Source organism: Eurosta solidaginis, chromosome 1 (genome assembly GCF_040869045.1).
Source record: "Eurosta solidaginis isolate ZX-2024a chromosome 1, ASM4086904v1, whole genome shotgun sequence".
In the NCBI taxonomy this organism is placed as follows: domain Eukaryota; kingdom Metazoa; phylum Arthropoda; class Insecta; order Diptera; family Tephritidae; genus Eurosta; species Eurosta solidaginis.
Window position 1 is genome coordinate 78653668 of NC_090319.1, and position 27604 is coordinate 78681271.

The 27604-nt window shown below is 38.6% G+C and overlaps 1 protein-coding gene and 1 long non-coding RNA gene across 8 annotated transcripts; both read left to right on the plus strand.

Moving 5' to 3' along the window:
- Positions 1-941: 941 nt before the first annotated feature.
- Positions 942-3920, plus strand: LOC137235782 (uncharacterized). Of its 2 annotated transcripts, XR_010948047.1 has the most exons (4): positions 942-1275; positions 1393-1806; positions 1878-2108; positions 2984-3920. It is a non-coding gene; the product is annotated as an uncharacterized lncRNA (long non-coding RNA). The 2 variants fall into 2 exon arrangements; XR_010948046.1 differs by having other exon boundaries at positions 942-1806.
- Positions 3921-4533: 613 nt separating this feature from the next.
- On the plus strand, positions 4534-16726 carry LOC137235794 (cysteine-rich hydrophobic domain-containing protein 2). Of its 6 annotated transcripts, XM_067758644.1 has the most exons (6): positions 4534-4785; positions 5053-5578; positions 12909-13089; positions 13218-13588; positions 16034-16244; positions 16336-16726. In XM_067758644.1, the coding sequence occupies exons 4-6, from the start codon at positions 13473-13475 to the stop codon at positions 16501-16503; spliced, it is 495 nt and encodes a 164-aa protein (XP_067614745.1). In that variant the 5' UTR covers positions 4534-4785; positions 5053-5578; positions 12909-13089; positions 13218-13472; the 3' UTR covers positions 16504-16726. The 6 variants fall into 6 exon arrangements, with proteins under 6 accessions (XP_067614745.1, XP_067614730.1, XP_067614734.1 ...); XM_067758629.1 differs by having other exon boundaries at positions 12909-13588; XM_067758636.1 differs by having other exon boundaries at positions 4543-4695; positions 12909-13588.
- Positions 16727-27604: the final 10878 nt, after the last annotated feature.

Consider the following 27604-nt stretch of genomic DNA (forward strand, 5'->3'; position numbering starts at 1 on the left):
ATTTGAATGCAATATTTTACTTTTAGCAACTCTGTTCGATCGTCATCGTGTCGTGATTTTTTTATTCGCTCGAGAGTCAACATATGTTGATGCACAGAGCGAAACCATTTTGAACTCGTGAATGCGCAATCTGGTAGGATAGTAAAGCCCCCATTACTGATACTTAGCGTAGACTTGACTTGACTTGGCGTAAACTTGGCAACTTAGCCACGATTATACTCCACTTGGCGCATAAAATCTGGCATCATAATCAGCGTTGAAATTTATTTTTAAATAAATGTCAATTTGTATGACAAAATGTCAAAATGAAATGGAAACAAACAAATGGCATCTCAAAATGTAAACGTCACTTAGAACTTACATAGAAAATCAAAATTCAACAGACTTCTAAGTCAAGTTAAGTTTTGAGTAATCAGAAACATGCAATGTTAATTTAACAGAACTGTAAGTGACAGTTCGCAAGCCAAGTCAAGCCTATGCTAAGTATCAGTAATGGAGCCTTAACACTGCCCTACAAGACGGAGGTAACCAGTTCACCCACACATTCAAAGCTTTTTTCGCTCTCCACTAACACATCGACGTTTCATGCTGTCATCGAAATCATAGTGTACAAGTGCAAGTGTGTTGACTTATCTGTCAAGCATTCTGACAGGCACTCGCTGGATTCTGAATGACAGTGAATTCAAAATGGATACCATTACCGAGTGCGCCGAATGATTGAAAAATTGAAAAAGTCGATACGATTGGTAGTCAAAAATGTTGTCGTTGAGACCAAAAATGCGACTCTAGACCTGAGATTTCCATCAGGTGAGCGAGGCTGTTTGTAGTTTTGACGTTTATCGCTTAGTGAACACACTTGTATAGGTACACTATGATCGAAATGACAGTTCATTAATTATTCCGGAAAACATTGAAACGTAAAAAAAATAGGGGGACTCATGTAACCGTATAAATGCCTTATAAAGTGTGTAAACGTATAAATTTATCTAGTGCGTAAACGAGCTGTCAAATTTTGTATGAAAAATCATTTACACAATTTGTATAAACTTACGCGCACATTTCATTGTGTAAACGCGATAAACTCGAAGGAATGCAACCTTGCAGACATTACAGCAGGCATTTTCATCAGAGATCTCCAACATCAGCAAGTAAAGGCGTTTTAGTTTTGATTTTTCACTTAATCTTGGTATTTTTTAATCTGTATAACAATCAAAAACATTTTGTTTGGCAATAATACAGCTGATAAATAATCAAGTTTATCAAGAGTATTGCTAGGTGCGTTCATATAACCGCGTGTGTAAATGGATATAATTTTACACCTTATAAGTTTATATGCTTTCATGAGTCCCCCTAATATATTTGCTTACAACGAAAAATATCTTGTACTTTTAGTTGTGACATGTGACGGAAATTAAAAATTTTGTTGCAGAGAACACCTTTTTGCGTTGGCGGCCTTCGCCCAAAATAACATTAAGTTAATTTTAGTTGTGACATGTGAGGGAAATTAAAAATTTTGCTGCAGAGACCATCTTTTTGCGTTGGCGGCCTTCGCCCAAAATAATATTAAGGGTAACGTTTTACAAGACGGTACACCACCAATTTAAAAATATCAAATAATAATAAAAACGGAGCTCGAGGCGCGTCTTCTGATTCCACGTTTGATAACTTTTGATAAAAATTAGGTGGTGCACCGTCTTTTAAATCGTTACCATATTAAGTTGTATAGAATCGACGGGATGGCCTACAAGGTTTCATTTCCCTAAAAAGAGTGGAACTACGCATCTTGGTTTGCCAGTATTTGCTTCGGTAATTTATATTGATTTGTAGTGATTAAAATTGCAATAGTAGATAATGTAATGTGAATTAAAATTGAATAGGTAGCCGGAGCAAAAAAGGCAACTGATCGGCATGCAACTGGTATTTATGTGGCGCCACCGGGAGCTGCTGCTGCTATCCTAGAAGCATTAGAAGCAGAAATGTCTTTGATTTTTTGAATCACCAAAGGTGTGCCATAACATGATATGGCTCGCGTTAAGCACGCTCTCTTAAGGCAAAAAAAATCGCGTCTAGTGAGGCCCGATTGTCCAGGAATCATCGCACCAGAAAGGGTAAGTAAATTGGCTACCATATTAAATATATAAGGAACATGTATGAATTTTTTAGTGATAATTTGTCATGCTTTTGTTGATAATCAACTGAAGAATGCAAATACGACAGAGTTCGAAGTTCATGTGAAAAGCAATTAATTTTTTTAATTAGCGTTTGGGAGAAAAACACATATGTATGTATGCATAGAACTGCATGGAAGGGGAGGAAAAATTAATTATTATCAGTAGATTTGCAAGATTTTTGTCATCTTCCCTGCATCGCAGTTGTCATTACATTGCGTTAAGAGAGGACATCAACACCTTACTACCCACAGCCAGTTAAAATTTTAGTAAATTTTGCTCTTTTCATCACTGTTTCAAAACGTGGAAAGTTATATATCGAGCATTCCATGGAGAATGGTACACTTTAGCAGACTTTCGCATTGCCGGCATTATTAATATTTAATCCCTAGAAGGTTTAATGTAGTCATATCAATAGTTCCCGTGTTACTCGGGGAAATCAGTTTTAGCAGTACTTTGCACTTTTCATACTGCACGTCCATACAAGAACTTCGGATAATGAATTAAACAGTTGTTGTTGTTGTTTTTGAATTAAACAGTCATCTGCATTTGTTTGTTTTTGTAGCACGTCTAATTTCCTTCGTAACATCAATCAATTATCCCTTGTTATAATGTTGTGTTCTCTATGAATGCAACAGCGAAGTATCTTCGGGTACCCCTGATTCTAGTTATCTGAAATCTCCTTGAGTCTCTTGTGCCTTTGGCCTCTCAGAAAAGAGCTAATTGTGGAGCCCTATTTATAGAACACTTTTCGGGTTAATTATACTAAAAATTTTAATCTATCCTTACTGATATTATTTTCTTTCTCATTCTAGGTAATTTGATTTTGACGATGTGCGCATAGCAATATTCCAAATATTCCAGCTGTAGCTGAAGGAAGAACATAAATTTGCTCAAATTATAAGAAAACTGCGACAACTATCCCCCCGCCTTTTTAGTACCACAGATAAGGCGCTAACAAGCATACTATGGGAAAGGGTCAAGACCAAAGGATCAATATCACCTATAAATCGACTTTGATAGCACGAATTGGGGCTTCCGGTATTATCCCTACAAAACTCATATGGCTCTGCAAACTGATGTTGAACAACACCACCAGCGCAGGAAAAATTGGGCGTCATCACTGAGCTTCGAAAGTATCAGAGGCACAGGGCACATCTATTAATAGACGTTATTGTACTTAATTAGCTTGTACATATCAATATACACATATGTAAAGTACACTAGAGTAATAAGGGAATAATTTAAATTGTACAAAAACATTGTATATACGAATTATGGTAATAGTCTAGTTGAGGGTCGACTGCTAATACGCTACCAAAAATATCGAGAGAGGTGTCAAACGACGCGTATTTTATCTCTGTGCGGAGATATTTGCATTTGAAGTTGGCGATTTCCATGTGGTTGTTGTTGTGTTCGTACCCCCAAAAAAAATTGTGCATCACCGTGGCGGTAGCCACGGTTATACCACACACCCGGACTTGGCATGGCGTAGCCCAGGGTTATTTTTTATAAGCGCGGCCGAAGGCCGCCAATGCAGAAAGGTGTTCTGCGCAAAAATACTATGGATCCGACCCCCGGTTTCGGAGGTACCCGCGGGTCTTTTTCGGTTTTTCGTTAATATCTTTTGAACGCGTTAAAATTTTTATTTTCCGCCTTCGGATTATTAATACTGATGTCAAGACGCGTCGTTTGACACCTCTCTCGATATTTTTGGTAGCGTATTAGCAGTCGACCCCTCAACTAGACTATTACCCGAATTATTTATAATTAAATATTATCTGAACATAAAGGACGCGTTTCATTCATGGAAAAAACGATTTGACAGAAGGTAACCGATACGGGTAACCGATAGGCCAGTTAGCCGTGTTGTTGTTGTTGCATATGTTTTGGTTAGCGATAACGAAAACATAACTGATGAAGTAACTTAAAAATGTAAATAACATCGAGCGAGAAGGAATGTCGAAAACACAACAGGTAAGAGCGAGAAAGCGAGTCACACGTACACTATTTTGAGAGAGCGTTACCTTTTTCACGACAGCAATGTAAAAGTCATTAAGACGATAATTGGTGACCAAGTTATTGGTAACGATTAAGTAATCGATTAGGTAACGGGTACCTGTCTTGTAGGGTGGTTATGGAATCGAGTCGAACCTCGGGTTCCAATGGTACATGAACCAGATACGTATATGGATCACATTGTTGTTGCATTTGCATGTTAAATCTCTATCCGTACATGGTTCATGTACCATTGGAACACGAGGGAACTCTAATTGTACGATGATTGCACTAATTGTGAATTCACAATGATTGCGCTATTGGGACCTACCGAAATATATTTTCATGAGTATGGTAGCACTTAAAATTTATTATAAAACGAAAATGATCAACATTTATCATTGCTACAGATGTGTTTTAAAGCAGCTAAGAAATGCTTTACCTTAGATAAATAAAAGTTAGATGATAGTGAAAACTAAATAATTAATCAAACTGTGAAAAAGCTTGTTCAGTGTTTTTTAGTGATGTGGTAAAACTAAAGAGTAAATAAGCAAAACAAAAGTGCTCGGCGCACATTGCGAAATGCTTGATGTGGCAAATTAATGCAAATATATCATGTGTAATAATTTTTTTTGCTTAGATACATTTTTGTAACTAAATCGGTTTTGAATGTAATCTATATTTTTAATGAAGTGAAAAACGAAAGTAGAGAATATTTCAGACCATGGGAAGCAAACGCATAATATACAATGTATATTATACATACCTATACGCAAGCAAAATTACATGTGGTTCACAATAGTTTTACACTTCGTTTTGTGCGGATTTTCGTAACATTTCTTTTGGTTTTGCTGTCTTTTATCAAAGTTCCTTTCAATGTTTTCAGTTGTCAAAATTTTAACTAGTGGTAGAACATGCTGAACATATATTAATCGATAACAATACTCGTTTAAGATACTCAAAGAAACGGATATACTCATACTTACCGTCAGGTTTGGTCACAATTCAATGGACCCTAACCCCAATATGTATTCCAGAAATGGTGATATTTTTATAAATACAAGTAACCAAGTATTTGGATAGTAGTGGGAAGTCCGTATTTATAACCCAGCCGGGTAAAAGTCTAGTTGAGAGGTCGACTGCTAATACGCTACCAAAAATATCGAGTGAGGTGTCAAAAAACGCCGGAGATATTTGCAGTTGAAGTTGGCGATTTTCATGTGGTTGTTGTAATGTGTACGCACAAAAAAAATTGTGAACATAAGTGTTTTGCGTGGATATAGTTTTAGTCTCCAAACCGGTGTTCGACCGACCCAGGGTAATTTTTTATAAGCGCGGCCGAAGGCCGCCTACGCAGAAAGGAGTTCTGCGCAAAAATACTATGGATACCACCTCCGATTTCAGAGGAACCCGTGAGTAATTTTTCGGTTTTAAGTTATTATCTTTTGAACGAGTTAAAATTTTTATTTTCCGCCTTCGGATTATTAATACTGATGTCAAGAAGCGTCGTTTGTTATCGTTGGTAGATATTGAAATTTTCCGTCATCGACCATATCTCGCGCCTTTTTTGCTTCATGTTTCTTCTACCACGCCCGGATTTACGGGGAAAACTTAGGATAAGAGAGTCGACACTCACCATCTGTTGTTGTTGTTGTTGTAGCAAAGCTCGCCCCACCTAATAGCCGCGACCGATCACAAATTGTCATCAATATCCTCTAACAGGAGTCCAAGGAAACTTGCCGTTTCAACAGGGGTGGACCATAAGGAAAGGGGTGTTAGAGGCGTTGGTTCCACATTACAATTCACTACAATTCCACTCACCATCTCTCTAACGACATCAAATCAACTATTGATTTGCGTGCTGCACCGCTTGAGTCTCCTACAAAGCTTATAACGCTTTGCCAAATGACGTTGGACAATCACGTCCGAACAATTCTAAACAAAAATACCTATTGTTGTTGTTGTAGTGGTAAGGTTACTCCCCGAAGGCTTTGGGAAGTGTTATCGATGTGATGGTCCTTTGCCGGAGACAGATCCGGTGCGCTCCGGTAACCCAGCACTATTAAGGTGCTAGCCCGACCATCTCGGGAACGATTTATATGGCCACATTAAACCTTCAGGCCATCCCTCCCTCCCCACCCATGTGGAGCTTCGGGTCGCCAGAGCCTCGCCTGTTAGTGAAACAGGATTCGCCGCGGATAGGTGAGAGTGACAATTGGGTTTGAAGAAGCTATGTATATATTTCGATGGCAACCTGGAAGGGTTGCGCAACACAGCCCCTTAAATCTTGTATTTTAGGCGCCTCTTACGACCCGCGGTAGGTAGCGGGTATATTCTGACCCCCTAACCCGATGGGGAAAAATACCTATTGTGCATATTCTTTACCCTGATACTGGAGAAGATAATTCTATGAGTAGATCTTAATTGCTGTGGTAGAATTTATTATTAGTGCATCCAATTGCTGGAGTATGATGATATCGATATTGACGTTTAAATTTATTTTATATTTTTTTATATTTGCTGTCATCAAAGACACTGCTGACGAATATAAATTTGAGGCTGAATGTCTTCGTCTATCAAGAAGTCAGCAATAAAAAAATACAACGGGCAATCACACTTTTAACCAGGCATGCTTAACCAACGAAACGATATCATTTCGTTACGATAATCAACGTTAATAAACGAAACGAAGTCATTTCGTTTCGTTTATTAACGTTAAGATCGTCAAATTAACGAAATGATTTCGTTTCGTTTTCTGCCATATCAAAACGAAATCAAATCGTTTATGTTGATTATTAATTTCAAACTATGCTGGCAAAGCTGATTGATGGCGGAGTCATTAAAGGTGAAAGCATTATCCAAGCTGATTGCAACTTTTCTCATGAATTTTGACAGTACGAACATTTCTCAGAGTATTTTTGACATTACCACCAACGAATTACACAAACAAATTACATAGAGTTTGTGTGTGTATGTGCGCTCGTTGTTGCCACCTTACGGCTTCACCATGGCTATAGCATTGCCAGCACAATTCAAACATAAAGTATCACGTTTTCGTTAACGTTTTTAACGTTAACGAAAGCTTTTCGTTTCGGTTAAAAACGAGATACAATTTATCTTGATAATTTCTTTATCGATAATATTTCGAAGTGTTTCAACGGAAACGAAGGAAATTTTTTGATAAACGATTAGCTTAACGTTAAGGTGCATCCCTGCTTTTAACTACTGCTTCGAGTTGAGTAGGCAAGGAGGAACAAAAATAACGCTCCCATCATATATGTTCTGTTATATGGCCGAATCATGGATGGTGTGAAAGGAAGATGGGATGGCCCTTATAGTATTATAAACAAAAATTTTGCACAATGTTTATAATCTAATATATATTATAAATGGCAAAGTTTGGATGTGAAGATGTTTGGATGTTTGTCCAGACGTTTGTCTTTGTGACTCAATCACGCAAGAACGGCTGGACCGATTTGGATGAAATTTTGCACACATATAGCCAATAGTCTAGAAGGATCTACTAGCTATATATTTTTCAAAAGGGGCGTGGTCTCCGCCCCCTAGGAACAGTTATAATTTAACTATTATATTTTTTCGTCTTTGCGACTGAATCACGCCAGAATGGCTACACGGATTTTAATGAAATTTGGGACACAGACAGTAGTCTACTAGCGAAATTTTTTTCGAACATGGAAAGAGGGGTTGGGGTCCCACGACCCCTTCGATCAATTATTTTTTAATAATTTTTACACATTATAACTTTACGTATACTGGCCTTCACCAATATCACAGACTCAAGGGGTCAAATAAGTCGAGGGCTTACAAAGTAAGCAGTGACACCCTCCGCCCGCCCCCTTTATCTCCCCCTCTGGTGTAAAATCTATAAATTGTTATAACTCAATATAAATTTTCTCATAAATCAATAGTTTTTGGTATCTGGTACATACAGATCGAGATCTAGACAATTTTGGAGGAACGATCAGTGGTCCTCTCCTCTACTCCCGCCATCCGCCCTCCATAAATTGTTTTTATCAGCACGCTTTTATTAGTTTTACCTGTATGTTTATATGTAACTTTTTATTCGCTCCAATGCGCATGCTGCCTTATTAACATGGTTTTATAATTAGCTTCACCTTATTTGTAATCCCGTTAGGGTCATATCGAGACCCTTCCGGGATCATTTCTGGATGGTTTTCGGGATCGGTCCGGGATTACGCTGGGGTAATTTCGGGACTTTTTCAGGACTATTTCGGTATCATTTTGGGACCCTTCCGGGATCATTTCTGTATAGTTTTCGGGATCCGTCCGGGATCCCGTCGGGGTTATTTTGGGACATTTTCGGGACTATTCCGGAATCATTTCGGGACTATTTCGCGATCATTTGGGGACCCTTCCGGCATCATTTCTGGATGGTTTTCGGGATCCGTCCGGGATCCCGTCGGGGTACTTTCGGGATCATTTGCGTACCTTCGAGAGATAAATTCTTGATGGTTTCCGGGATCATTACGGGACTTTTTCGGGGTTATTTTGGGTCCCTTTAGGCATCATTTCTGGATGGTCCTCGGGATTCGTCCGGCATCCCGTCGGGGTCATTTCGGGACTTTTTCGCGACTAATACGGGATCATTCGGCATTATTTCTGGATGGTTTTCGGGATCCGTCCGGGATATCGTCGGGGTCATTTGGGGACTTTTTCGGGATCATTTGGGGGCTCTTCCGGCATCATTTCTGGATGGTTTTCGGGATCCGTCCGGGATCTCGTCGGGGTCATTTGGGGACTTTTTCGGGATCATTTGGGGGATCTTCCGGCATCATTTCTGGATGGTTTTCGGGATCCGTCCGGGATCTCGTCGGGGTCATTCGGGGACTTTTTCGGGATCATTTGGGGGCTCTTCCGGCATCATTTCTGTATGGTTTTCGGGATCCGTCCTGGATCTCGTCGGGGTCATTTGGGGAATTTTTCGGGATCATTTGGGGGCTCTTCCGGCATCATTTCTGGATGGTTTTCGGGATCCGTCCGGGATCTCGTCGCGGTCATTTGGGGACTTTCGGGATCATTTTGGGGCTCTTCCGGCATCATTTCTGGATGGTTTTCGGGATCCGTCCGGGATCCCGTCGGGGTCATTTCGGGACTTTTTCGCGACTAATACGGGATCGTTTGCGGACCCTTTCGGCATCATTTCTGGATAGTTTTCAGGATCCGTCCGGGATCCCGTCGGGGTCATTTCGGGACTTTTTCGCGACTAATACGGGATCATTTGGGAACCCTTTCGGCATCATTTCTGGATGATTTTCGGGATCCGTCCGGGATCCCATTAGGGTAATTTCGGGACTATTAAGGGATTATTTGGGGTACCTTCCGGCATCATTTCTAGATGGTTTTCGGGATCCGTCCGGGATCCCGTCAGGGTCATTTCGGTACTATTTCGGGATCATTTGAGATACCTTTCGGCACCATTTCTAGATGGTTTACGGGATCCGTTCGGGATCCCGTCAGGTTAATTTCGGAACTATTTCGGGATCCTTTGGGGTACCTTCCGGCATCATTTCTATATGGTTTTGAATATCCGTCCGGGATCCCGTCGGGGTCATTTCGGGAATTTTTCTCGACTAATGCGGGATCATTTGGGGACGCTTTCAGCATCATTTCTGGATGGTTTTCGGGATCCGTCCAGTATCCCGTCGGGGTCATTTCGGTACTATTTCGGGATCATTTGGGGTACCTTCCGGCATCATTTCTAGATGGTTTTAGGGATCCGTCCGGGATCCCGTCGGGGTTATTTCGGTACTATTTCGGGATCATTTGAGGTACCTTCAGGCACCATTTCTAGATGGTTTTAGGGATCCGTCCGGGATCCCGTCAGAGTCATTTCGGGACTATTTGGGGATACCTTCCGGCATCATTTCTGGATAGTTTTCGGGATCCATCCGGGATCCCGACGGGGTCAATTCAGGACTTTTTCTCGATTAATACGGGATGATTTGGGGACCCTTTCGGCATTATTTCTGGATGATTTTCGGGATCCGTCAGGAATCCCGTCGGGGTAATTTCGGGACTTTTTCGGGACTAATATGGGATAATTAGGGGAGCCTTTCGGCATCATTTCTGGATGGTCTTCGGGATCCGCCCGGGATCCCTTCGGGGTCATTTCGGAACTTTTTCGGGACTATTTCGGGATCATTTGGGGTATTTTCCGGCATCATTTCTGTATGGTATTCGGGATCCGTCTGGGATCCCGTCAGGGTAATTTCTGGACTTTTTCGAGACTATTTCGGGATCATTTTGGGACCAGCCCAAGATCATTTCTGGATGGATTTCGGGATCTTTCCGGGATGCCGTCAGGGTCATTTTGGGACTATTAGGTAATCATTTGAGGACCTTTCCGGCATCACTTCTGCATGGTTTTCGGTATCCGTTCAGGATCCCGTCGGAATAATTGCGGGACTTTTTCGGGATCATTTGGGGTCCCTTCCGGCATAGTTTCTGGATGGTTTTCGGTCATTTCGGGACTATTAGGGGATCATTTGAGGACCTTTCCGGCATCATTTCTGTATAGTTTTCGGAATCCGTCTGGGATCCCGTCGGGGTCATTTCAGGACTTTTTCGGGACTAATACGGGATCATTTTGGGACCCTTCCGGAATCATTTCTGTATGGTTTTCCCGATCCGTCGCGGATCCCCTAGGGACCCTTCCTAGATATTTTCTGGAGGGTTCTTGAGAACAGTCCGGGAGCCCGTCAGGGTCATTTCGGAACTTTTTCGGAACTATTTCGGGATGATTTTGGTACCCTTCAGGCATCATTTCTTTGTGGTTCTCTGGATAAGTCTAGAATCGTGTCGTTGTCACTTCGGGTTTTTTGGGACTATTCCGGGAACTTTTAGAGACCCTTCCGTGGCATTTCTAGATGGTTTTCGGGATCTGTCCGCGATAGCGTCGGGGTCATTTCGTGGATTTTTCTGGATAATTTCGGGATCATTTGGGGATCCTATCAGGATATCAGCTCATTTAGTCCTTTTTTTACTCAATTAAAAAAATAAAAAAAAATAAATGTAAGGCGCGATAACCTCCGAAGAGATCTAAGGCCGAGCTTCTCTTCCAATTTGCGTCGTGCTCCTCTTGATTTTTCCCGACAAATTGGCCGGACGGGGCCTACATGTTTTATGCCGACTCCGAACGGCATCTGCAAGGCAGATAAGTTTTCACTGAGAGCTTTTCATGGCAGAAATACAATCGGAGCGCTTGCCAGACACTGCCGAGGGGCGACCCCGCTTAGAAAAATTTTCTTCTAATTGAAAAAACTTATTTCTAAAATTTTGATGTTGCTTTGCCCGGGAGTTGAACCCAGGGCATACGGTGTGATAGGCGGAGCACGCTACCATCACAATAATTTTTCAATTAGAAAAATAAAATGTATTAGACAGAAACATCTTTTTAAACAGATAACTTGATAAGCAGGCTAAAGTGAATATCCCATATATTTAATTTTCTCCTTGCGGACGGGGCCGCGGGTAAAGGCTAGTCCTTTATAATGCCCAGAACCTTTGCTGTCTCCTTCATGTTGAGAAAATAATGGACCCTAGGACTCGGAGTATTGCTATTGTACTTCGATGGAGATGAAGGAGGATACCCTTACTGAGTTTTGACCTATCTTGATGCATCCAATTAGTCTTTGACAGATGAGCTCAATGTATGGGTCGGGAACAGTTTTGAGTTGGTCCTGGGTCCAACGTTTTAGCAGTTTTGAGCTAAAGTAAGGAATAACCGCAGCTTTTATAGCGTCATCGACGATATGGTTAATTACGTAATATTAGCCACTACTTATTAAGCAGGGATGCACCTTAACGTTAAGCTAATCGTTTATCAAAAAATTTCCTTCGTTTCCGTTGAAACACTTCGAAATATTATCGATAAAGAAATTATCAAGATAAATTGTATCTCGATTTTAACCGAAACGAAAAGCTTTCGTTAACGTTAAAAACGTTAACGAAAACGTGATACTTTATGTTTGAATTGTGCTGGCAATGCTATAGCCATGGTGAAGCCGTAAGGTGGCAACAACGAGCGCACATACACACACAAACTCTATGTAATTTGTTTGTGTAATTCGTTGGTGGTAATGTCAAAAATACTCTGAGAAATGTTCGTACTGTCAAAATTCATGAGAAAAGTTGCAATCAGCCTGGATAATGCTTTCACCTTTAATGACTCCGCCATCAATCAGGTTTGCCAGCATAGTTTGAAATTAATAATCAACATAAACGATTTGATTTCGTTTTGATATGGCAGAAAACGAAACGAAATCATTTCGTTAATTTGACGATCTTAACGTTAATAAACGAAACGAAATGACTTCTGCCTGTTATTAAGTATGCGACATGCGACACTTCACTCGTTTCATTTAATTTTGTTGATTCCGTAATACTCGAGTATGTTGATGGAAAATATCAGGCATGCTTAACGAACGAAACGATATCATTTCGTTACGATAATCAACGCTAATAAACGGAACGAAGTCACTTCGTTCGTTAAGCATGCCTGGAAAATATCGATGATACCGCTAACTTGGTACACGTATTGTACTATCACTACTTTTGACAGCTGGTCTGTAAAAATTATTCATGCCTATTACCATGGGTACTGATTAGTTGTTTTTCCTTTTTAAGCTTTGACTGCTTTATTGTAACAATAGAGAAAATAAAATATTAAACAGGAGGATGTTGTGTGTTCTTCTATTTAAGTTAACAACTGAGAGCAAAGATTGAAATAAAGGAAGCATAAACCAGATCATAACGGACAGACGAAAGCAGGTAACGAACAATCTCAAACAACGGCTGTCTTTACAATAATATTCGATGATGAAAAACTCAACAAAAATATTTAATATAAACACGTAAAATACAACAATTTCTGCATAAATATGTAAGTATATGTTTGCATCACAACGTCCTTGGGGATTTAAGTGAAACGGAGTGAAAAATTCACAAAACGCGAAGTAAAAACAGCAAAACTAGACATTCGATAATAATATACAAAGTATTTTAATGCAGATGTCAGAACTTTGAAAATTATTTAGCTGATCATTGTCACTTCGCTATATAGCTTAAATGATATATGTACTAAATGCTCGCTTTGCGGGTAAGACGAAAAAGCTGTTACAACGCAACAACAAAATATCCTAAATATCACTCAACACAATACACAACTATACGTTACATCAACAACCACAAGTTCATATTTTACATTATCCCTGTAATCCTTCAGTTATTGCTTAAGATATTTTTCTTCGAAATAATTACCTGTCAATGGCAGACTTCGATGCAATTTATGAGGAAGAACAGCCCGAGGAGCCTTATGAGGAACAAATGGTTGCACCTGTTCCCGAACCGTTTATTATACGTGGTGCGGGGAACATGACAGTGTAAGTTTTATATATCTTTTTATAATTTTTTTTTTAAATACTAGGTACAAAAGTGCTTTAGCACCGCTATAAGGAGTTATAAAGCGAAATTCAAGAGTCAACGCCATTCCTTTATAAAGATGAATGTAGTCTTACACATATTTAGCAGCACTGACGACGATTAGTTCTTTATCCCCCCAGCGGGTTAGGGGGTCAGACTATACCCGCGGTAGGAGGTATGCCTGCGTAAGAGGCGACTAAAATACCAGATTCAAAGGGGCTGTGTAGCGCATCCCTTCCAGGTTGCCAGCGCAATATATAGCTTCTCCAAACCCAATTGTCAACCTCACCTATCCGCGGTGAATCCTGTTTCACTAACAGACGAGGCTCTGGCGACGCCAAGCTCCTCATGTAACTTGGGGGTGGGGAGGGAGGGATTGACTGAAGGTTTGATGTGGCCATATAAATCGTTCCCGAGATGAGCGGGCTAGCACCTTAATGGTGCTGTGTTACCGGAGCGTACCGGATCTGTAACCGACAAAGGACCATCACACCGATAACACTCCCCAAAGCCTTCGGGGAGAAACCTTATCGCTACAACAACAACAACACATTAGATCTTTATGGAAAAAAGGGTTGCGTGAAAGGAAAGGATGTACAACGCAATGGCTGCTCCATGCATATTACGCCATTGACATCGCACTTGCAATCTCCTGCAATGGGGAACGCCGCTGAATTATTTTGTCTTGTTGATTTTCCGATAGGGTAGATAGACGGAAAATCGTTCCGGAACTGCCACAAGGGGTTGTGTAGCGCAAGATATAGCTTCTCCAACCCAATTGTCAACTTCACCTTCGAGTGGCGAATCCCGTTTCACTAACAGACGAGGCTCTGGCGACCCCAAGCTCCTCATGGAACTTGGGGTTGGGGAGGGAGGGATGGCCTGAAGGTTCAATGTGGCCATATAAATCGTTCCCGAGATGGTCGGGCCAGCACCTTAATGGAGCTGTGTTACCGGAGCGTAACGGATCTGTATCCGACAAAGGACCATCACATCGATAACACTCCCCAAAGCCTTCGGGGAGTAACCTAATCGGTACAACAACAACAACAACAACTAAAATATGAATTCCTAATGCAGAATTAAATCTTTCACAAGATTAACTGCTATTTGTTGTATTAACGATGAAGACACTTCCCGAAGGTCTTGGGGAGTGTTATCGATGTTGATGGTCCTTTGCCGGATATATATCCGGTACATTCCGGTAGCAAGCACTATTGAGGTACTAGCCGGACTTTCTCGGGAACGAATATGATCACATTATAACTTCTAGGCCATCCCGTCCTCCCCACTCCTTAGTTCTATGAGGAACTTGAGGTCACCAGAGCCTCGCCTGCTAAATATGTGGATGATACATTCATATTTGTAACATGATTCCCCTCGCGTATGTGAGGTTGACAATTGGGTTGCGGAAGCTTTGAGCTAAAAAGCTTTGTATTGCGCTTATCAACCGTTTGAATCCTTAGAATAGAAGAATAATACAAGTCTTCTATCGAATTAGTTTCCCTATACGAAAAAAGTATTTTACTCAACAATTATCATTTCATCGACCTAACAACCACCGATTCTATCGAAATAGTTCCAAATGCAGTGTCACTTTGGTATCGTAAAGGAGTTACGTTTACGTGGGAACAATACTTCACGAAAGTTGATAGGAGCCACCCCCGGGCTAAGAAAGTTATAATATACCCGCTGCAGGTATGGCTGTTGTAAGAGGCGACTAAAATACCCAAATGACTCAAGAGGTTGCGTAGCGCAATCCTTTCAAGGAGCAGCCACTGCAGTTTATAGCTTCTCCAACCCAATTGCCAATCTCACCTTCCTCTGGCGACCCCAAATTCCTCATGGAACTAGGAGGTGAGGGTGGGATGACTTAAAACGTTAAATTTGGTCACATTAACTCGTTCGCGATATGGTCGGGATTGTACCTTAATGGTGCTTGTTACCGGAACGTACCGGATCAATATCCGGCAAAGGACCATCAACATCGATAAAACTCACCAAAACCTTTGTGGAATTGGAAACAATTGTGATATATCCGGCGATAGTTTTGGTAGAAATGTCGTATTGAACTAGCGACTTGGTCGATAAATAATACTGGCAGGGTATATATACATAGGTACAACCAATTAATTAAATATTTTATACCGTTTTATTTTCTAGAGAAAATGTAACCCTTATGTTGCACTCTTAAACTCTTCAACTTTTAAACTAGGGCACCCAGCTGGATTCTTTGTAGGTAACAATCCCCATTTTCTTATTCAGTGGAAAATATTTTGTCATAGGGACAAAGGACAAGGGACCACTGAGTGCCATTATTTTCAGAAAAGAAAACGCCATTAAATATTTCTTTTGCTTTCAAGCAGTTATTTTTAAAGTTGTAAACATATATTTTGTATTTGCAGATTTGGTCTAAGCAATCGTTTCAATACAGAATTTCCTCCGGGTCTGGTGTCGCGCGTGGCACCCGAGGAATTCAAAGCAACAATGGGACGTATTAACGGTATTTTAAAGAAAACACTACCAGTCAACGCAAAGTGGCTTTTCTGCGGTTGCGTCTGTTGTTGTTGCACGCTGGGATGCTCTCTGTGGCCGGTTGTATGCCTGAGTAAGCGGGTAAAGTTTTAAATGTCATATTTTAGTAAACCAAATTATAATAAGATTTTCTTTCTTTTTCAATATTTTATTTCCCGAAACGGAACGTTAGACTCAAATAACACTTGATAAGCTACTTGAATGGGAAAATAGCCATTTATATCATAAACTCGGCCTACATTGGCGACTACATAAGCAACAATGTGATTCCAATTCGATGATGGAGTATGTAATAAGAATTGAATTTATACCGAAAACGCCGATTTATCGTCCGGATTAAGATATATACACATACATATATTCGGAGTGTACGTGCATATATTAACAAGCGATAAATGTTTGCAGGGTGGGGGAAGTGTCGGCCATTGGCTTTGACTAAATAGTATCAGTTTCGTTAGAATAACATTAATCTATAAAAAAAACAACAAAATAATGGAAAAAATAGAATCACATAAATACATACATATACATACATAGATTAAAGTGAATATACATACATATAAGTTTGTCTATAAAGCGGATCCATGCCAAGCGTCAGTAATAATATCATACACATGCACAAGATGATATTCAATCCACTTTGAAAGTAGGAAAAGTAGACGCTCACACTCGTTTTGAAATCAGTACTTTTTATACCGCCAAACATTTTAAAGATGTTTAATTAACACCCATATTCTGGCGCACGGTGATTGACATTTATTTATTTATTTATTAGTCTACAAATTTAACAATTAATCACAAACAACGAAATTATATTATAAAATATGTATATACATTATTAAATTAGTTGTCGTGATGGACTGTGATGCCGAGCAACGGGAATTGATTATTAGTGCTATCGGAATGGATGTGATTTCGAGCAGCTGATGTATATTTGACACGTAACAAGTGAGGCTGCGATGTGTGGGACGTTGGAAAGGACGTTATTCCAAGCCACACACCCAAATCATTGCGTATTTAAGGTAGTCAGCATAGCATGTGCTTATATGAAGCGTTTGAAAATGTCTAGATGGTCGAAAGGGAACATTAAATAAAATTTCACCGAGCAGAAAAGGGCTATTTACCATCCCTCTAATAAGTTTTACTACAAATAACACACCTACCATCTCCCCACGACTCCGTAACGTAGGGAGCTAAATAAGTTTTAAACGGCGGGAGTAGGGAGGAAGAATCCTTGAGGGGTCCCATCGTAAGTCCCTTAGCGCAAAAAACAGGAATTGCTTTTGAACCGACTCTAATTTGTCGTTGTGCGTCTGGTAACGAGGGTCCCAGATTATCGAAGCGTATTCTAATATTGGCCGCACCAAAGATATGAAGAGAGTTTTAGTAATATATGGATCATCGAATTCTTTATAGTTTTGTTTTCATTGGAACATTATAAATTATAGGAACAGTTGGAATATTTTTTTAACAGTTGTCAGTCACTCAGAGTCGGTATATGGGTGTAAGTTTCCCAAATGAGAACTAGAAATAATTTTCTTTTTGTTGCTATAAAATATGCAGTTTTTTTTAAGGCATAGTTCATAGAAAAAAATATAATGTTTTTACTCATATGGGTTTTTTCAATACGGTTCTTCCATAGCAATAAGAAGGAAGATATCTAAATTTTTTCTAAATCTAACTTGCATAATTTCACTAAAACTTTAAAACCGACGTGAACAATAAAAAAGTAGGTAATGGTTATTACCCAGTATCAGTAATTAACAAAAAAAAGTAAGGAAGGCTAAGTTCGGGTGTAACCGAACATTACATACTCAGCTGAGAGCTTTGGAGACAAAATAAGAGAAAATCACCGTGTAGGAAAATGAACCTAGGATAACCCTGGAATGTGTTTGTATGACATTGGTATCAAATGGAAGGTAATAAAGAGTATTTTAAAAGGGAGTAGGCCTTAGTTCTATAGGTGGACGCCTTTTCGAGATATCACCATAAAGGTGGACCAGGGTTGACTGTATAATGTGTTTGTACGATATGGGTATCAAGTTAAAGGTATTGATGAGTGTCTTAAAAGGGAGTGGCCCTTGGTTGTATATGTGAAGGCGTTTTCGAGATATCGGACCAGGGTGACCCAGAACATCATCTGTCGAGTACCGCTAATTTATTTATATATGTAATACCTCGAACAGTATTCCTGTCATGATTCCAAAGGCTTGGGATTTCGCCCTGCAGAACTTTTTCAATTTCTTCTTAATGTGGTAGATGTCACACCCATTTTACAAAGTTTTTTCTTAAGTTATATTTTGCGTCAAAAACCGAATCCAATCACCATATTTCATCCCTTTCTTCGTATTTGGTATAGAATTATGGCATTTTTTCATTTTTCGAAATTTTCGATATCGAAAAAGTGGGCGTGGTCATAGTCGGATATCGGTCATTTTTAATACCAAGATAAAGTGGGTCGAGATAAGTACGCGATCTAAGTTTAGTAAAGATATATCGATTTTTGCTCAAGTTATCGTGTTAACGGCCAAGAGGAAGGGCAGACGGTCAACTGTGTATAAAAACTATGCATGGCTTCAACCGATTTCGCCCATTTTCACAGAAAACAGTTATCGGCATAGAAGCTATGCCCGTACCAAATTTCACAAGGATTGGTACATTTTTGTTCGACTTATGACATTAAAAGTATTCTAGACAAATTAAATGAAAAAGGGCGGAGCCACGCCTATTTTGAAATTTTCTTTTATTTTTGTATTTTGTTGCACCATATCATTACTGGAGTTGAATGTTGACATAATTTACTTATATACTGTAAAGATATTAAATTTTTTGTTAAAATTTGACTTACAAAAAAATTTTTTTTAAGTCGGCGTGTTCGTCATCCAATTTTGCAAAATTTTATTTAGCACACATATACTAATAGGAGAAACGTCATGCCAAATTTCATCATGATATCTTCAAGGACTGCCAAATTACAGCTAGCAAAACTTTTAAATTACCTTCTTTTAAAAGTGGGCAGTGTCACGCCCATTGTCCAAAATTTTACAAATTTTCTATTCTGCGTCATAAGGTCAACCCACCTACCAAGTTTCATCGCTTTATCCGTCTTTGGTAATGAATTATCGCACTTTTTGGGTTTTTCGAAATTTTTGATATCGAAAAAGTGGGCGTGGTTATAGTCCGATTTCGTTCATTTTAAATAGCGATCTGAGATGAGTGCCCAGGAACCTACATACCAAATTTCATTAAGATACCTCAAAATTTACTCAAGTTATCGTGTTTAAGGACGCCAAATGAATTTCTTTTTTCGCCCAGATCATTTGGATATATGGAAGTCTATATCTACCCCGATTAGTTTATGCCGTTTCGGATTACCGTTATGCGAACAAAGTTAATATACTCTGTGAGCTCTGCTCAGCTGAGTATAAAAAGAATGTAAATTGTTAATAGTACTACAAATTACGCTTTCGATATGTAGGTGACTAAGGCCCGGTTTATTAGTGGTTGGTTAAGCTAAGCTTAAACTTGGCTTGCTTAAATTCTAGTCAAATTTAAACTCCAGCTAAACTACTGTGCAGTTTTTCAGTCACAGTTTAAAGCCGCCTTTGAGGTATGCTGTTTTGTGCGGCAACACTGGTTTTGTATTGTCTAGATTATTTGTAGATACGGCAACAGCTGGATTTTGTTTACCCAACAAACATGGAAAAAAAATTATCCGGCAAAATATATATCTAGTTCCGGAAGTGATATCCAACGTCATTATTTAATTATTCTTAAACCAGATAGTTCTCGAGTTGATATCCAACTTCATTCTCCATTCACTATCCATCCTTTGGGAAATTTTGTAAAATTAAAAGTTTTCCAGTTGATCTGCAACGTCATTCATATTTTCCAATTATTATCCTAATTTCGAGAGATTTTAAGAAATGTACAGTTGTCAAATCAATATTCAACCCATTTCTCCAGTTGCTATCTTACATTATATTTCGAGTTGAAGTGGAGTTGAAAAAAATCTCCAAGGAGGTACCGCCAAAACCAACAGCTGTTTATTGTGAGAAATAAACATCTGGCTGATAGCAGTGATGAAGCGTAATTAATTAAGAATAAATTATATAGGCGGCCGCCGTGGTGTGATGGTAGCGTGCTCCGCCTACTACACCGAAGATTCTACATCAACATCATACAATCATACATTTGAGTCCAGTTAGGAAACCGCAAATTGTTAATTACATTTTTTCAACTTAAGTAATAGCATATTTTGCTTTATAAAAAGTTCCCCATTTTGTTGAGTACGCTATGATTCTCGAGTTGAGCCACTGTTTCGAAGGTTAAACCTGGCAGATCGGCCGCTTAAGCTTAGCTTAAACTTCAGTTTAAGTAGACTGAAAAAATTCAGAATAAGTTTAAGCGTAGTTTAACTGACAAACTGAGTTGAACTTGTACTGAAAACCGGGCCTTAGGGTGCTTTCATGTTGGAGCCTAAATGGTAGCATACATCGATGTTTTTCATGACACTTGAGGTTCGCATTACCGCTGCAACATTAACACTATGTGTATTATGCCGTAAGACATTTTTGAAAGCTCCACCCCCAGTTAGCACCGAGGCTCCAGCGTGCATGCATCCTTAGTAAGATATGTTTTTAAAATGCCAGTGTTTGTTTCCATTTGCCTTATTTATGCTTTCGTATGTAGGTACGGCGGCCACCGTGGTGTGATGGTAGCGTGCTCCGTCTACCACACCGTATGCCCTGGGTTCGCACCCCGGGCAAAGCAACATCAAAATTTTAGAAATAAGGTTTTTCAATTAGAAGAACATATTTCAAAGCGGGGTCGCCCCTCGGCAGAGTTTGGCAAGCGCTCCGGGTGTATTTCTGCCATTAAAAGCTCTCAGTGAAAACTTATCTGCCTTGCAGATGCCGTTCGGAGTCGGCATAAAACATGTAGGTCCCGTGCGGCCAATTTGTAGGGAAAAGCAAGAGGAGCACGACGCAAATTGGAAGAGAAGCCCGGCCTTAGATCTCTTCGGAGGTTATCGCGCCTTACATTTATTAATTACTTATGTAGGTACACGTACCATTGTATTGTGACGAATATTAGCAACACCAAGGGATACTATCATCTCTAAGCCGATACTAAGCAGTCACTTGTATCTACATAAACGAATCAATCATTATGTCTACACATACGTACGTACACGCAGCGGAGAGAAACGCACAAACACATGCATATATCTTATCTGAGATGCTCACAAAAGTAGGCAATCATTTGTGCAAGTATCACTCACATATACACGCGCATATGAGAAGCTATAACGTACATCTGTAGTTATAGCTGGTAATTTTATAGCTGGTAACTAAGTTAAATTCTAGAAACGCCTAGAAGTATGCGAACGAGGAAATCGAAGAGTATAAAAGAGCGCAAGCTGAGCAATCATGGAATCAGTTTGATTTAAGCACGCTATCTGTTGATAAGTAGAAGTGTTATTGTGAAAATAGTCTAATAAAGACCATTTTGCATAATTGAATATTGGAGTTATTTATTCAACAATTTAGCGATACGAACGTTAGTAGAAGGTTGCAAATAAGAGGAATTGTCCTAAATTGGTTACAGTATATTTATGATGTTTTTGTTTATAAGTTGCTTTACGTATTAGAGCAAGAGCCAGTGACTGCCAGAACTTCGTCATTTTATAAAAGTTGAAATTTCGTCAGTGCATACTTCCAACTGAAGCAGGATCGTTGGTCTATTATAAAACTTGAGTCATAGTGGCTTTAACAGATATTATGCAAAAATTTTGCTGAAAAATAGACCTTTCTTTCGTCATTTTATAAATACTGATTTTCATATATGGTTTTCGTCACGATATAAGACGCCACTAGTCTCACTGCCAGACACTTCATAGCGGCTTTGATTAGCCAGACACTTTTAATCCTTCTAAACTTCAAAAACATTGAAGCAATTTTATAAGTATATTCGAGTTCAAAATCGTTAAAAAAACTTTTGAAATTTTGTTTGGCGTAAAAAACTTTCAGCTTATGAAAAAGTATTTAGCTTTATGAAAAAGTACAGTTTGGCATTACAAAAAGTGTCTGCCTGGACCAAGCCACTATGGAAAGTGTCTGGCAATGAGGCTAGTGGCTTCTTATATCGTGACGAAGACCATATATGAAAATCAGTATTTATAAAAAGGTCTATTTTTCTGCAAAATTTTTGCACAATATCTGTTAAAGTCGCTATGATTCAAGTTTTGTAATAGATCAACTATCCTGCTTCAGTTGGAAGTATGCACTGGCGAAATTTCAACTTTTATAAAATGACGAAGGTCTGGCAGTCACGGGCTCTTAGACTATATTTACAGTGATATTTTGATGACTTTCCTAGACAATTTGTCAATTTTAGAGATTTTTTGTTTTTTTTTTTTTGTTTTAAAAAATCTGTGTTTAAAAAGAGGATTTCGCTAAATATTATGATTTACAGCAACTGACAAATTTTGTACACTGTGTATAGGTAAAAGTGGTGCATACGTATGTCTATCATACCCCTCTATCAAAGAGATCAATCTGTAAATATAAAATGGTTGGTAAATCAACTTTGAAAATGTATAGCTTTTGAAAAGTTTGGAGGTTAGTCTCAAAGTCTCAGGTAACGTTTTACAAGACGGTTCACCACTTAATTTTTATCAAAAATTAACAAAGGTGGTATCAAAAAAAATTTGGGCATGGTGACCATAAGTACATGCCTATCTACCTGTACTAATAAAAAGGTCGTAAATACGACATATCCAAGACTTTCATAAAGTATCTCAGGGTCGTTACTGAAAAAACAATTTCTTAAAAGAGAGATATGTATATAATTTAATTCTCTTTGCAATTCGTAAACGAATTTGGCCCGGTTTTTCAGTACAAGTTCAACTCAATTTGTCAGTTAAATTACGCTTAAACTTATGCAGTTTTTCAGTCTACTTTAACTGGAGTTTAAGCTGAGCTTAAGCGGCCGATCTAGCAGAGCTAAACTCTACTTAACCTGTCATTTATTTGCGTTCGTTCGAAATGACGTCGAATATACCCAACAAGCATTTGGGCTTGAGTACCATTCAATGAACTGCAAAAATCGAACACAACAACGTTCGATTACATTCGGCAACATGATCGTGTTCAATGATCCAACTTGCTTAAACGAACATAATCGACATTGATTTGAAATCCACCATATATATAATACTTCTATATCTATACCTACTTATCTTCCTAATGTGCAAATTTTCTGTCAATCATTATTTGCTGAAACTGTGCAAATGTATGTTCTGCGCATGCGCGGGCTTTGTTAGTGTTAGTGAATTGTAGTAGCGTGTGTAAAAAAAGTATTAAAGGGGTACCAATGGGTCACTATCCCCTTTACCCAACTTTTGCATACTAATTGTTATAAAATCTCAGTTTAGTCGATTAAACAATGAAAACGCCAACAAATACAATACAAGGCTTGATGTCTTTATTATTTAAGCATGGGCTGCAGCCTTACAAAGTACATTATTTACATAAATAGTACAAAAAAAAACAAAACAAGCCGGATAATTCACATTTTTGAAATGAAAAAAATTTTAATTTACATGTATGAAAATATACATATACATACATCCCAACAAGCATATCTTCAAACGTTTTAAAAAATAATTTAAAATGAATTTGCTTATAAAAACGATATATAAACGTTTTAAAAATTTTACTTATTTTGAGTTTTTTAATGAAATAAATTTTTGATGAAGTCAACAAAATATGAGTACTGGGCTGGCTGCTATTGGTGTTGAAATAATATCAATTGTGTAAATTTTACTTATACCAGCTGAAAATCTTACGACCGCTAACTAGATTTGTTTTCAATTTATGCCATTTGTTGCGCCTACGCATATTTTGTTTCTGTTAATTCTGTGCATGAGAAATTCGTAGTTCTCAGATGACATTATTTGCTCTTTTTTGTCGCTTGTTGGTCACTAAGGGCTCATTTACATACGTATATCTGCGCTCTCAGCACAAACGCTAATCTGCGGAGTTCTTAAAACAATCAAAAATTTTATAATACTAATGGAAAACAAAAGCTTACTTTTTCATTTGGAGAACGAAATAGCCTAATGCACAATATTGAGAGAAGCAAGACGGCTTGTTGAAATATACACATATTTAAGCAGGCATGCTTAACGAACGAAACGATATCATTTCGTTACGATAATCAACGCTAATAAACGAAACGAAGTCACTTCGTTTCGTTTATTAACGTTAAGATCGTCAAATTAACGTTAAATTGACGTTCTTAACGTTAATAAACGAAACGAAGTCATTTCGTAACGAAATGATATCGTTTCGTTCGTTAAGCATGCCTGTATTTAAGGCCTTTTTTTAAAAAAATTTAACGACAGCCTTGAGATTTTATCTCCTTCTCTCGTTGTATATCTGTACTGTAATATTTGACAGGCTGCACAGTTCAGTAGTAGTGATATAGAAGTATTACATATATGAAATCAACCAATTTATTGCATGCGTGAATATATTCAATTCAGTCGTTTGCCTCAACGGCGATTACATTCATCGGAATGAAAAGGCAAATATGAAAACTCCATCCGTCTGAATATTTGCATGATTCTTCTGCCCTTACGTCACGGCGACAAGCTACATATAAATCTATAAATCTTATAAAATAAAGTCGCTAAATGCCATGTATGCACATAACTTCACACAGAATACTCCGATTTTAAAACGGTTTTTTGCATTTGAAAGCTTAGCTACGTGAGATGGTACAGTTAATATAATTTTAAGATATATATTATAGGGGCGTGGAAAATTGCCAAAATGTGGCAAAAAATCATAAAATTTTTGTTTACACAGCTATAACTCATAAACGGATGGATAGATTTCAAAAATTCTACTTTTCAGTAAAACTTTGAAATATTTACCTTCGATCTGCATCAAAAAAAAAAAAATACTTGATTCCTTTCTTATATCAGCCAAATTTTTTTAACCTAAAGTAACATTTTTATCAAAAACTGCGTATGTGTGTTTGTTCGCTGTGAACTGTCTGCGCTAATTGCTTTTGAGTGAAGCTTGATGCGACACATACATACGTACATATATAGCATTCGCTGCGTTATTTAACTTCGTGCGTAGGTTTATAGGTATGTCCCTATGTCCCTTTGAATGCTTAAACCTTTAAAAATACGCAACGGATTTTTATGCGCTTTTTTTTTTAATAGATAGAGAGTGATTGAAGAGGAAGTAACGGATGAACATATTTGGCTGAAAATTGGTGGAGGGGTAGCTTAGAACCAGGAGACAGGCATAGGCTAATTTTTGTCCCGTTCTGGATAGGGTCTTGAGATCGAAACGTGGACGTGGGTAATCCTGGGATATGTTTGTACAATATGGGTATTGAATGAGTACTTTGATACGGGGTATTTTTCGTACCCGTGGGTAACTAGGGTCTCGAGATATAAGCGAAAACGTGGACGCGGGTACCCCTAGAATGTGTTATACGGATATGGATAACGAATGAAAACTGTTGATGAGTGCTTTAGTACAGGGTAGTTTTCATACCTATTGGTGACTAGGGTCTCGAGATTGAGGCCAAAACGTGGAGCCGGGTACCCCTAGAAAGTGTTTATACAATATGGATAACAAATGAAAGCTGTTGATGAGTGCTTTAGTACAGGGTAGTTTTCATACCTATTTGTGAAGGGTCTCGAGATATAGGCCAAAACGTGCATCAGGGTAACACTAGGATGTGTTTTCACATTATGGGTATCAAATTGAAGCTGTTGATGAGTGCTTTAGTACAGAGTAATTTTTATACCGCTGGGTGTCTAGGGTCTCAAGATATGGGCAAAACCTGGACCCGGATACCCCTAGAATGTGTGTGTAATATGGATATCAAATAAAAGTTGTTGCTGAGAGCTTTAAAGTAATTTTCATTGTGATATTCGATTCAATTGCATTAACCTGGCAAAACTGATAAATGTGCATGCGAAGCCTAAATAAAGACATGAATTAATAATACCCACATAACTATTTACATACGTCCTATTCAATTTGCCTGGCAATAAGGGATGAAGAAGAATGGGCAAAATTTTAGAGAAGAGAAAAGAGAGAAGGAGACTGAGAAAGAGATAGAGTGAGACGAAAATAGAGATAGATGCAGCGAAAATACGGAGGGAGGAGTGAATAAAAGGATTAGGAAAAAGTGAGGAGGGAGGGGGGGCAGAGCTAGACGGAAAAAGATTATTAAAATGTATGGAGATAGACCAAATTTAGGGCAGAACAACGTCTGACGGGTCTGCTAGTATACATATAACCATTGCTTACGATTCTGTTTGTTTGCCGAACTAAACAACACTAATTCTCGTGCTTTGATTTTATTCTCCGCTTGCCTTCGTTTGAGCAATACAATCGTACGCAAAACCGGTTCGGTCATTCGATCGAAATCATGCTAACAGAGTCTTGTAAAGCCAGGTGCAGAGCTTATTCAATTACGAGTTTATTAAATTATGAGTTTATTCAATATGAGTTTATTCGCATGATTGACTGTGAATGCAAGTTTTAGTGTTTGATTAAATCAAGAAAATTGTGATTTTTGCAGTTCACTGGTACCATTAGAGCTCATGTTGATAACTAGGCATACTTCTAAAATCTCAAGAGTTGTTTCTAACCAGTGGCTCCACTCGAGAATCATACTGTTCTCAGCAAAAAGAGGGAATTTTTATAAAGTAAAAAATGGTATTACTAAAGTTGAAACAATTTAATTAACAGCTTGTGGTTCTCTAACTGGACTCAAATGTAAGATTCCATACACAAGCATTTTCACGAAAATAAAATGAAATCATATAATTTAAAAAATAAATAAATGTGAGGTGCGATAACCTCCGAAGAGATTTTAGGCCGAGCTTCTGTTCCAATTTGCGTCGTGATCCCATTAATTTTTCCTACAAATTGGCGGAACGGGACCTACTTGTTTTATTCCGACTCCGAACGACATCTGCATGGCAGGTGAGTTTTCACTGATAGATTTTCATGGCAGAAATACAAGCTCGAATGCTTACCAAATACTGCCGGAGGGCGATCTCGCTTAGACAAATTTTCTACTAATTGAAAAACTTGCGTGAACCCAGGATCTTCGATGTGGTAGGCAGAGCACGCTATCATCACACCACGGTGGCCGCCGATATAATTTATTTTTGATAAATTACGCTTCATTACTGCTATCAACTTCGTGTTTATTTCTCACAATAAAGAACTGTTGGTTTTGGTGGTACCACCTTGGAGATTTTTTTCAACTCCATCTCAACTCGATATGCAATGTAGGATATCAACTGGAGAAATGTGTTGAATATTCATTTGAGAACTGTACATTTCTCAAAATATTTCGAAATTAGCTTAATAATTGGAAAATATTAATGACGT